The sequence below is a fragment of the Nicotiana sylvestris genome, chromosome 9 (assembly GCF_000393655.2).
Source record: "Nicotiana sylvestris chromosome 9, ASM39365v2, whole genome shotgun sequence".
Classification (NCBI taxonomy): Eukaryota; Viridiplantae; Streptophyta; class Magnoliopsida; order Solanales; family Solanaceae; genus Nicotiana; species Nicotiana sylvestris.
The window spans coordinates 74,614,442-74,626,391 of NC_091065.1; the positions used below are offsets into that span (position 1 = coordinate 74,614,442).

General features: G+C 42.1%; 1 protein-coding gene across 1 annotated transcript; it reads right to left on the bottom strand.

Moving 5' to 3' along the window:
• Positions 1-4,921: 4,921 nt before the first annotated feature.
• Positions 4,922-10,934, bottom strand: LOC138877771 (uncharacterized). Its single transcript, XM_070157407.1, has 11 exons — positions 10,577-10,934; positions 8,505-9,087; positions 8,082-8,399; positions 7,402-7,755; positions 7,176-7,254; positions 6,577-6,894; positions 6,364-6,471; positions 5,943-6,219; positions 5,804-5,807; positions 5,323-5,666; positions 4,922-4,983 (listed from the first exon to the last, which is right to left on the bottom strand). Exons 1-11 carry the CDS (start codon positions 10,932-10,934, stop codon positions 4,922-4,924), a joined length of 2,805 nt encoding a protein of 934 aa, XP_070013508.1.
• Positions 10,935-11,950: the final 1,016 nt, after the last annotated feature.

An 11,950-nucleotide genomic window follows, 5' to 3' on the forward strand; every position in this document is an offset into this window, starting at 1 on the left:
TGGGCTCCTGATTGCTTGATTTGAACTGTCTTCTTCTTGAAACTACTTTTCTTTGACTTGTCCTCCCTTATTTCTCCAGGAAGGTTCCTGATTGCTTGGGTATGAACTGCTTTCTATTCTTTGAAACTAGTGTTGTCCTTCCGTGCTCTTCAGATGGGCACCTGACTTCCACAAAATAGACAAAACAAAAGAAAATTTTCTGCCCCAGTTTGGTAGCCGGGCATATCCGTGAGTGTTAATTGAATCATGCTATCAAATATCTATAAGAATTTGAAATCTAGATCCCATTATCCAGGAGGGTCCTGAAAACTTCTAGTATGCCTCTTTCAAAGCTACATTATATCTTCTAAAGGTATGACTTCTGTTGAATCTTGTTATTTAAGACAGTCTTAAAACTCATCCCATTATCCAGGAAGGTCCTGAAAATCAAAATCAAGTTTTATCTTAAGAGTGACAATTTTAGGGCTAAATTATACTCCCTTACAGTAAAACTTACGCTAAATCTTGTTATCTAATGGAATTCTTAAAGCTAGGTCTCATTATTCATGAGAGTCCTGAAAATTTCTAGTGAATCTTACCTCAAGCATGCAAACTTCGAAGTTCCGCTTATATTCCTTTGGGGTACATTTATGCTAGATTCTGTTACTCATGATTATTTTGAATTTTAAACTAAGTCCCATTTTCCAGGAGGGTCCTGAGAACTTTGCGATCAAACCTGCTTGGTACATGCTCTTTCTTCACGTAGGATTTCTCCGAAACATATGAAATTTTTGCCCCTGTTTCAAATCAAAGAAAAATCTTGTCAGTTTAAAACGTGATGGTTAGTTGTGGCATTCTTGCTGGAGGTGGTTCTTCCTTTGCCATGCTTTGCTTTGACTAGCTGCCTTGAGCCGGTCGAGAATTGTTTGACCTTCTGATTTATCCTTAACCCCGGGACCCTAGATGATCTGAGTGCTCTACACCCCAACCGTTGTTTTTCATTTCTGACCTCTACATCTCCCGCGACATTACTGAACCATTTCACCGATTTAACTTTTGCTTACACTCTATGTCCCACTTTTCATCACACTATCTCTGGTATGTCCTAGGCGCATTTTGCTTTGTGCAATTTTGAAATTGGTAGTAAACTTTGAAATTCCTTCTTATTTGTTGAAACAAGGCCAACCTTGGAAGAGCTTTAGAGGAGTAAAATTAACAGCAATGACATGCGACGATTTTGAGAATTAAGAATAAAGAAGAAAATCCAAATTTGGATAACTATTGGAGAGAGAAAAAGAAACTTATCTGAGTGGAGTAACTGGCACCAATAATGATGGTATGCATTTTGGATTAATAAACCCAGTCTATTTAACCAATCACTTTTCCAATTGTTTTACTTTGTGCTCTAAGATCTCCGCAACCCGATGTTTACTTTCCGCCAGCTTACAGACCTTGTTCGGCTTGCAGTGCCCTGAAGGGTTTTCACCGACAAACCTCTTTCATTTGTTCATTTCTCAATTCCTTGTCGCCTCATGGTGCCCGTGAAGGTTTTCACCAATAAGACTCTCTCATTTTTACTTTCTCTCAGCTTTCATCGCCTCATGGTGCCCACGAGGGTTTTCACCAATAAGACTCTCTCATTTTTTTATTTCTCTTGCTTAAACTGGAGTGTTGCCCCTGATATGAATCCTCTTTACTTGCTTGACTTGGCATCTCTCGAAGACTGATCGGGAGGTCTTTCTTTGGACGGCAATGTGGGATCTTTGGATATGTTTGGCAAGAAAAGGGTATCAAAAAGGCTCAAAGCAACTTAAATGGGTCAAAATTACAACTTTTGGAATCTGATCTCTTACCATAATCACAACTTCTGCCCCAGTTTCTTGCTTAGGGATTTTTGATTTTCATTTTGATATGATATGACCGAGCCATGAGGCTGCCTACGTATCCTTAAGAGGAATCAGGTCAAACATAGTTCACACCTGAATTTCTTTGTTTTCTTGTATTTTCTCTTTTCGCTTCTTTTCTTTTCTCTTTTTTTTGCTTTTTCTTTTCTTTCTTTTCTCTCTTTTTCATTATTGATTCCAAAAGAGGGGTATGAAATAAAATAAATAAGGCTCAAAAGGGGAAACAAAGGGTAGAGTGTTTAGATAGCAGAACAAATTGCCTTCGTCATTCCAATCTTCGAAACAATGCCAAGTACAAACAATGAACAATTGAACCATAGAAATCATACATAATATCTCTTAACTGCATCAAAATTGATAGCCATGTCTACACATTTTCCTTCGATATCTGTTAGATACAAAGAATCATTGGACAACACTTTTGTTACAATGAACGACCCTTGCCAATTTGGGGCGAACTTGCCCTTCACTTGGGCCTAGTGTGGAAGGATGCACTTTAATACTTGCTGACCCACTTCAAACTTTCGGGAACGCACCTTTTTGTTGTACGCTCTCGCCATTCTATTTTGATATAACTGGCCATGACACACTGCTGCCAATCTTTTTTCATCAATCAAACTCAACTACTCCAAACGGGTTTTGACCCACTCATCATCATCAATCTCAGCCTCAGTGACAATCCAAAGGGACGAGATTTCAACTTCTGCAGGTATCACTGCTTTAGTGCCATATACCAACAAATAAGGAGTTGCACCTACTAAAGTACGGACAGTAGTGCGATAATCCAACAACGCAAATGGTAATTTTTTATGCATTGCCTGGAACCTTCTATCATTTTTCGAAGTATCTTCTTTATGTTTCTGTTGGCTGCCTCGACTGCTCCATTAGCCTTGGGACGATATGGGGTGGAATTGCGATGTGCAATCTTAAACTACTGACATACCTCTTTCATCAAATTATTGTTAAGATTAGCACTATTATCCGTGATGATCACCTTTAGGATTCCAAATCGACAGATGATATTTGAGTGAACAAAATCAACCACTGCTTTCTTGGTTACAGACTTGAAAGTTTTAGCCTCAACCCACTTGGTGAAATAATCAATGGTTACCAGAATGAACCTGTGCCCATTGGATGCTGCTAGCTCAATTGGTCCAATGACATCCATGCCCCAAGCAACGAAAGGTCATGGTGCTGACGTTGTGTGCAATTCCGATGGTGGAGAATGAATTAAATCTCCGTGTATCTGGCACTGATGACATTTGGGCACAAAACTGATACAATCTCGCTCCATGGTGAGCCAATAATAACCTGTTTGGAGAATTTTCTTCGCCAACACATATCCGCTCATATGTGGTCCGTAGACTCCTGAATGTACTTCGGATATGACAGCCGTAGCTTGTCTAGCATCTATGCATCTTAACAATCCAAGGTCTGGTGTTCTTTTATACAAAACTCCTCCACTAAAGAAAAATCCACTTGCCAACCGTCGAATTGTTCTATTTTGATCCCCCGTGGCTTGCACTGGATATACCCTCATTCTGATGTACTCCCTGATATCATGGAACCACGGTTCACCATCAAGTTCTTCTTCCACCATGTTACAGTAAGCATGTTGATCTCGGAATTGAATATGTAGAGGATCGGCATAAGCTTTGTCCGGATGGTGCAACATTGATGCCAAGGTAGCCAAAGCATCAGCCACCTCATTATGGACCCTTGGAATATGCCTGAACTCTACTGATCGAAATCGTTGACAAAGATCATACAAACATTGTCGGTATGATATGAGCTTTAAATACCTTTTTCCCATTCTCCTTGAATCTGGTGCACCAGAAGATCCGAGTCTCCCAAGACCAAGACTTCCTAGACATCCATGTCTGTAGCTAGCCTTAAACCCAAAATGTATGCCTCGTACTCAGCCATATTATTGGTACAATAGAAACGAAGCTGAGCCGTAACAGGATAGTAATGCCCTATTTCAGAAATAAGCACAGCCCTTATTCTAACTCCTTTCATGTTGGCAGCCCCATCAATGAAAAGTTTCCAACCTGGTTTTTCAATCTGCTCCAGTTCGTCGATATGCATCACTTCTTCATCGGGAAAATAAGTTCTCAATGGCTCGTACTCTTCATCGACCGGGTTCTCGGCCAAGTGATCGGCCAATGCTTGGGCTTTTATCGCGGTCCAAGTCACATAGATGATGTCAAATTCTGTGAGAAAAATCTGCCACTTCGCAAGTCTTCCTGTGGGCCTAGGCTTTTGAAAGATATACTTCAACGGATCTAAGCGCAAAATGAGGTAAGTAGTGTAGGATGACAAATAGTGTTTCAATTTCTGTGCTACCCAAGTTAGGGCGCAACATGTCCTTTCCAGGTGAGTGTACTTAACCTCATAAGCCGTGAACTTCTTGCTAAGATAGTAGATGGCTTGTTCCTTCCTGCCAGTGATGTCATGCTGACCCAATACACAACCAAATGAATTTTCCAGGACTGTCAAGTAAAGAATCTCCCTAGTTCTGGTGGAACCAGGGTTTGACAAGTATCCTTTTATCTTATCAAATGCTTCTTGACACTCATCAATCCACTTGACCGCAACATCCTTCTTCAACAACTTGAAAATAGGCTCACAAGTTGTCTGAGCTGAGCAATAAATCTGCTAATATAGTTCAACCTCCCTAACAGACTCATCACCTCAGTCTTGTTCCTCAGAGGCTCCAATTCTTGGATAGCTTTGATCTTTGATGGGTCCAACTCAATGCCTCGACGACTGACTATGAATCCCAACAATTTTCCGGATGGAACACCAAATGCGCACTTGGCAGGGTTAAGTTTGAGGTTGTACCTGCGAAGCCTCTAGAAAAATTTCCTCAAATCTCCAACGTGGTCGGCCTGCTGCTTCGACTTTATGATTACATCATCTATGTATACCTCAATCTCCTTGTGTATCATATCATGGAACACAATAGTCATTGCCCTCATGTAAGTTGCCCCAGCATTTTTCAAACCAAATGACATTACTCGGTAGCAATAAGTTCCCTATGGCGTGATGAATGTCGTCTTTTCCGCATCTTTTTTATCCATTAAAATCTGATGATACCCTGCATATCAATCCACAAAAGATACAATTTCACGCTTGGCGCAATTATCGATCAAAATGTGGATATTGGGTAGTGGGAAATTATCCTTTGGACTTGCTTTGTTGAGATTGCGGTAATCAACGCATACTCTGATCTTGCCGTCCTTCTTTGGTACTGGCACAACATTAGCTAACCAAATGGGATATCGTGTTACCTGAATGACCTTTGCGTCCAACTGTTTGGTGATTTCTTCCTTAATCTTCACACTCATATCAGTTTTGCACTTTCTCAATTTTTGCTTGACGGGAGGGAATGCCGGGTCAGTGGGTAATTTGTGGACCACCAAATTAGTGCTCAAACCTGGCATGTCGTCATATGACCATGCAAAAATATCTTTGTATTCAATCAGTGATTTGATTATCTCTTCCCTGATCTTTGTTTCAAGATGGATGCTTATTTTAATCTCTCTGATATTATCTGCGTCCCCTAAATTGATGGTTTCTGTATCATTCAGGTTGGGTTTGGGTTTTCCTTTAAAGTGATTTAATTCCTTACTAATCTCTTCAAAAGCCTCATCCTCATCATATTCTGATTCATCATCACACTCTACTTCTTGAATTATTGTTTCAAAATCAGATTGATGTTTAAGACTGAGCTGAGGATTCCTCATGCATACCATGCCATTAGAACCAGCGTAAAAAGAACTGTACAGAAAAGAAAAGAAAAACAAAAAGGAAAACCATCAAGAATGATGAAGAAAGGGAGATTGCATTTCATTGAATGATAAAAGGTAACAAGGTTTGCACACTCAAATAGACTGAAAGATAACAATCTGGATTACAACCCTGGAATAACCCAGACAAACTGAAGGAAAATCAAAATAAACTACCAAAACTCCTTCCGAGTGGGGAGAGGAGTAGCCTTCCAATTGTTAAGCTTTGTTTTTGGCCCGACAAATTGCACTTCCACGTTGCTAGAACCTTTTCCAATTTCCACCATGTTTACATCGTCAAACAATTTCTCAAAATTTTCAATTAATTCCTTGTCAGGATCAAACACAGAATTGGGAATTGTTGTTACTGGGCGACTTCTGGTACCGGACTTTACAAATGATCTGGAAAGACGTGGGACCGGCTTTGAAAGGACCCGTGCCCTCTGTTTCAATTTCCTGACTCTTTTTATGTCTGCGGCTGTGGGCTTGAATCCCATGCCAAATGTTCCCAAGTTTTTAGGGAGGGACACTGGCTGTATGATTCCCTGCAGAGATGAACCCAAACCTTTGCCTGGTACAAAACCATTCTTCAACATTTCAAAGGCCACCCTGACTGATGCGGCGGTTATCTTCGGATTTGGAATGTGTTTCCCCTCTGGAACTTTCTTGACCAACATCGTGTCAAAAACCTGGTAGACCCACGACCCCTTGTCATCTTCCATTTCAATGAATGGCACAACGGCATTGCTATGAGAGAACAAATTATCTTCACTGTGCACAACTATTTCCTGTCTATCCTATTCAAATTTGACCATCTGGTGTAGTGTTGATGGGACTGCTTTAGATGCGTGAATCCATGGTCGACCTAACAACAGATTGTAGGAAACAACTATGTCTAGCACCTGGAACTCCATTGTGAACTCAACTAGCCCTATTGTCAGCTCTAGCACTATATCCCCAACTGAATCTTTGCCTCCGCCATCAAATCCCCGCACGTAGATATTGTTCTTATGAATCCTCTCATCTTCTACCTTCAACTTGCTCAGAGTGGAGAGAGGGCAAATGTTCGCACTGGAACCGTTATCGACCAATACCCGGGTAACCACGGAGTCCTCACATTTAACCATAAGGTAAAGAGTTCTGTTGTGCTCAGTACCTTCTACAGGCAATTCCTCGTCAGAAAAAGTGACTTTGTTCACTTCAAAGATTTTGTTGGCTATCTTTTCCAGATGATTCACTAAGATTTTATCGGGACATGAGCCTCATTCAGGATTTTCATTAAGGCTCGACGATGCTCATCTGAGTGGATTAACAATGTCAATATTGAAATCTGAGCAGGCGTCTTTTTCAATTGTTCCACGATAGAATAGTCTTGCATCTTCATCTTTCTCAAGAATTCCTCTGCCTCTTCTTTAGTTACAGCTTTCTTCACTCATACTAGGTTATTTTTAGCTTTTCTTAACTCCTCGGGGGCAAAGCATCTCCCCGAATGAGTCAAAACCTGGGTCTCACAGACTTCTTCTTTAACTTCTTTCCCTTTATAAGTCACTATCACCCGTTCATAATTCCACGGAATAGCCCTGTTATTGATTATCGGTAACTGGGTTACCGGCTTAATAATGACATGATCTGTGCGGGCACCCTCCACAATTACGATAGGTCTGCTTGCCACTCTTGGCACAACCACTTTCACCCTTTATTGTTTTTCTGCTACATCACTTGAAAACCTCTTCTTAACTGCCATAGATGGTTCAATTGTCTTGACCTCACTGGACTGAATCATCATGACGGTCTGTGAAGGCTTCCTGGGTTCCCCTCCCTTATGCATTATTTCAATCATATTTGTCTTTTGGCGGGTTGGCATCGGATTCTGGTTGATATTGGGCGCCTCTAGAGCTTGAACTTCAATTCTATTAGTATCAATGAGCTCCTGGATAACACTTTTTAGGTGCCAACACTTCTCTATGTCATGACCCAGAGTACCAGAACAATATTCGCAGCTTACAGAATAATCCAGATTTTTTGGGGGAGGATTTGGCAATTTTGACTGTATCGACCTTAGCATGTCCAGTTGTTTTAGCCTGTGAAACAGACTAGTATATGACTCTCTCAATGGAGTAAAGGTTTTCTTTTTCTGCAACCTTTCATCCTTAAATTCTTGATTAGGCCGAAAACTTGGTCCAGGAGGGTTTCGGTAGGCTCGTGGTGGTGGATAAGTGTTTTGGGGAATGAGCGCACGCCATTGCGCGTGGGCAGGAGGTTGGTTGTATGTTTGGGCGTGGTGGAAAGAAAAATAAGGTTTTAGTGGGGGTAATAGTGTTGGGGTTGATTATACTGGGTGTGGGGGTAAGTTCGGTGGTGGGGTCGAGGCTGATTATAGTGGTAAGATGAGCCTCTGGGTCCGAACCAAGCTCCTGAATCAATTGTCGCCACATCCTCTCTCTTCTTTTTCCCAATTATTCCTCTCGCGCCACCCTGAATAGCCTGAGTGGTTGCCTTAATAGCCGAATAGCTCATGATTTTATTCGACTTGAGCCCTTCTTCTACCATGCCCCCCATTTTCACCACTTCGTTGAAGGATTTGCCTACAGCCGATACCATATGACTGAAATAAGTGGGCTCTAAGGCCTGCAGGAAATAATCCACCATTTCACTTTCTTTCATTGGAGGGTCAACCCTCGCTGCTTGCTCTCTCCAATGGAAACCATACTCACTGAAACTTTCACTGTGCTTTTTCTCAGGTTTTGTCAAGGACAGTCGATCTGGAATGACCTCGAGATTGTACTGGAAGTGACAAGCAAATGCCTGGGCTAGATCATCTCATGTGTACCATCTTCCGTGATCTTGCCGGGTATACCATTCCAACGCTGAACCACTCAAACTTTGACTGAAATATGCCATTAGCAATTCATCCTTCCCTCCAGCTCCCCTCATTTTGCTATAAAACCCTATCAAGTGAGCTATTGGATCACCTTGCCCATCGTACAAATCAAACTTGGGCATCTTAAACCCTGTCGGTAATTGCACATCTGAAAACAAACATAGGTCTTTGTAAGTCACACTTACTTGACCTCCCAACCCCCGCATGTCCCTGAATGATTTTTCTAAGCTTTTAACTTTCCTGAACATCTCCTCCTGTTCGAGATTTTTGGACGGTTTCTCAGCTTCCACAGGAAGATCGAAACGAGGAGTGTAAGAATAGGGTTCCGGAGCTTTGAAAGTGGGCTCATGGGGGTAATACTGGTTGTCATGAGCCTGGAATAAAGGCTCGCTGGAGGATAGGTGAATTGTAGCAGGCGGTGGTGCTACGAAGATAGGAGTGGCTGGTGGAGGAGGGTACAGAACTGGTTTGGGTGGTGGAGCTTGTGGGGTTTGGAAGGTGGTGCTTTGGTAGTGATGGTAAATAGGAAATCCTGCAGATGAATCAACAGTAGGATGTTCCTGGGTTTGAGTCAATGGCGGATGAAAGCAGGGTTGGCGGGGTAAGCTGGTGGTGGTTGCCCTTTTGCCCAGGCCTGGTACATTTCGGCTATCTGCTGCTTCAACTTATACATCTCTTCTTTCATCGAATTAACATCCAATTATTCCACCTCTCTTGAAGGATCGATGCTACTCGCATCAAGTTCTTGGTTAGACATGATCAATTCGCCTTTGGACTTGGTATTGTATGGATGGGTTGCTAGAATGCTCAACAAACTAACCACCTGCCTTAGCTCTACAGCATCAACAACAAACTCATTAGTGATTAGAGCTTAACAGATTGGTAACCGCATATTTGTGGAATGCAATGCACCTAAGTAATTAATCATTTCTATCATGTATTTGCTCGATTGCTTGTGTCATCCCGGCTTTTCCTTATTTCCATGTGCAACTTCCCTTTTTCTCTCTTTTTTTCTTGACTTTCTTTGTTTTGACTTCTCTGTTTTTTTTATTCTCTCATTTCCCTTTCTTATTTTGTTTCTTTCTCACGGTTTCTTATTTTCTTTCTCTTTTCTTTTGGTTATGGTCGAATCCTATGGAGATTGCCTACATATCATGTCCCCGCATGAATCAGACCGAGCGTAGTTCTGGGGTATAAGTGTAAAAATAAGTAATAAAATATTTTTGGGATTTTCAGAAAACAAATACTTTGATTATACGACTCAAAAACTAACAAACTCAAAAGAAACTAACAAACTTTAACAGAAAGAAAATACAAACTCAAGTAAAAAAATCACGAATACATTAATGCCTCAAATATTCCTGGGGCCCGCGGGACATCATTCGGTCTCGCAACGGGCCTATATGCAAGATCCCTTTGAAGCCTCTCCAAGTCACTCATTATCTGTTGGACAAATGTCATCACTGCCGCGAAGAAAGTGGTGCGAGTCATATCCTCACATGCTTGGCATTTCACAACAATGTAGTCTGTGATGACTCTGACCCGCTCTCGGATTCTACCCTTTTCCTGAAGCAGACGCCCGACCTGTTGATTCCGGGCTTCTAACACCTGAGTGTCGTGGAGATGTTGATTTTGCAACTGTTGCATTTCTTCCTCCATCTGAGCCATCAAATCATAACAGTGTTCCCTATCAGCCTTGAAATCCTTGGCTTGCTTTGCTACTTCATTCTCGAGGGTAGTCATTTTTCTCTTCAGGCTGGTGATTGTCCCTTCATACTTTCTTTTCATTTGTTGCACAAACTTTGCCCGCTCTTCCACCTCCTTTGCCCATCGTGCCCGGACTTTGGCTAGGTTGGCCTCAGACTTTTTCAGGTCATCTTGACACTCAAGGGCTTTCTTTTTCAGACTGCTTATAAGCCTTTTATCCCCTCGGCTTCTTTCCGGGTTTCTAGCAGTTGTTCTCATTTTCTGAATTTGGGCTTTGAGGGCTTCATTTTCCTGAGTTAGCTTTTTCTTCTCGCCTTCATCCGTGGCGGCTTTCAAACCATTCTCAAACTGAAGGTCCATGACTTGCTTTTCTAGCCTGCCTATGGTGGCTCTGTACTCATTTTCTTTGGCCAGCCAATCCCATTGCTCTTGTGATGCTCCAACAAATTCTTGAAGATGAAGTCTTTTGGCCGGCCTTCCAAACTCAACTTCCCTTTTATACCAGGCAAGATATCCTTGTGCAACTTCACCTCTAGACAGATCAAGCACTCGAGTGTTCGCCATCAAGTACTGACATTCGCTCCCAATTTGGCAGACTGGTGCTTCATGAAACTGACCATCGGGACCAATCTCGACCACATGACGACTAATGTCTTCATCCCTGGGAACCATTTGATATCTCCCTAATTGTCTCAAAACTTGGTATGGGGAATAAGGCTGGATACTCCTAAGACCCATCAAAAGGAAATGAGGCCCAGTAGCTGGCATGTATATGATCTCATCTATGGGAAGCCACCCAAGCGTCCACTCTATTTGACTTGCACTGATGGAATAGAGATGTGATACCCATTCTATAACCCCTTCTGGCAAGCTGATCCCATCAACCCTCGTATAAAATTCCTCTATGCAGGTTTTCTCTATCGACCCATAACTCAGGAATTGAGGACGATGACATAGATGTTCAATCATCCACATCTGCAGCAACAAGTTGCACCCTCAAAAAAGTCTCCTCCGGCTTTGCAGGCTGTGAGAGCGCGGAAGATTTCAGCTACTATCATGGGTGCGAGGGTGCTTTTGGCCTGAGTAAGCAAAGTGCTGACAACCCCAGCTATTTGTATGTCGATATTTCCATCTTTCCTAGGAAACACCAGAAGTCCCAAGAAGACCACCATAAAAGCAAAACACATGTGTTCTTCCCATTTGAGGCGGTTCCCTTTGCTACAAATTTTGTTTTCTGGATTGTTAAACCCTCCTATGTGACCATATCTTTGGTATATAAACTGCAGAGTGGAAAATCCTGCGGCCAAATCTGGGTTATGGACGCCCCTGCTTATCTTTAAGGAATCTAGGAATATGTGCACAACGACGACTCTTGGAGCAACCAGATACTTGTGTCTTAGAGGAACTTCAGCGCTCCCAATATATCCGGCTATTTCTTCCAGAGTTGGGGTGAGTTCAAAATCTGAGAAATGAAAAACGTTGTGGGCCGGGTCCCAGAATGTAACCAATGCCTTTATGATGTCCCTTCTAGGCATGATCTCCAACAACCCGGTGAGTCCTCCCAAGTATAGATTGACCTTATCTTGCCCTGATTTATCCAGATCTTCCCACCACATACACAGCTCCAAAAGGGATCTTGTTCATGACTATTATTGGCAAATTTTGACTCGTGCTCATTCTGCACATTT

Bases quoted from the DNA above. Each gene is read 5' to 3' on its own strand.
- LOC138877771 (XM_070157407.1), bottom strand. From the start codon at position 10,934: ATGGTTCCCAGGGATGAAGACATTAGTCGTCATGTGGTCGAGATTGGT. The intron at 7,756-8,081 runs GTTCGGACCCAG...TCTGTTTCACAG, and splicing joins ACAATTGATTCAGGAGCTTG to GCTAAAACAACTGGACATGC. The intron at 4,984-5,322 runs GTTTGAGCACTA...ATTGATATGCAG, and splicing joins GTCATATGACGACATGCCAG to GGTATCATCAGATTTTAATG.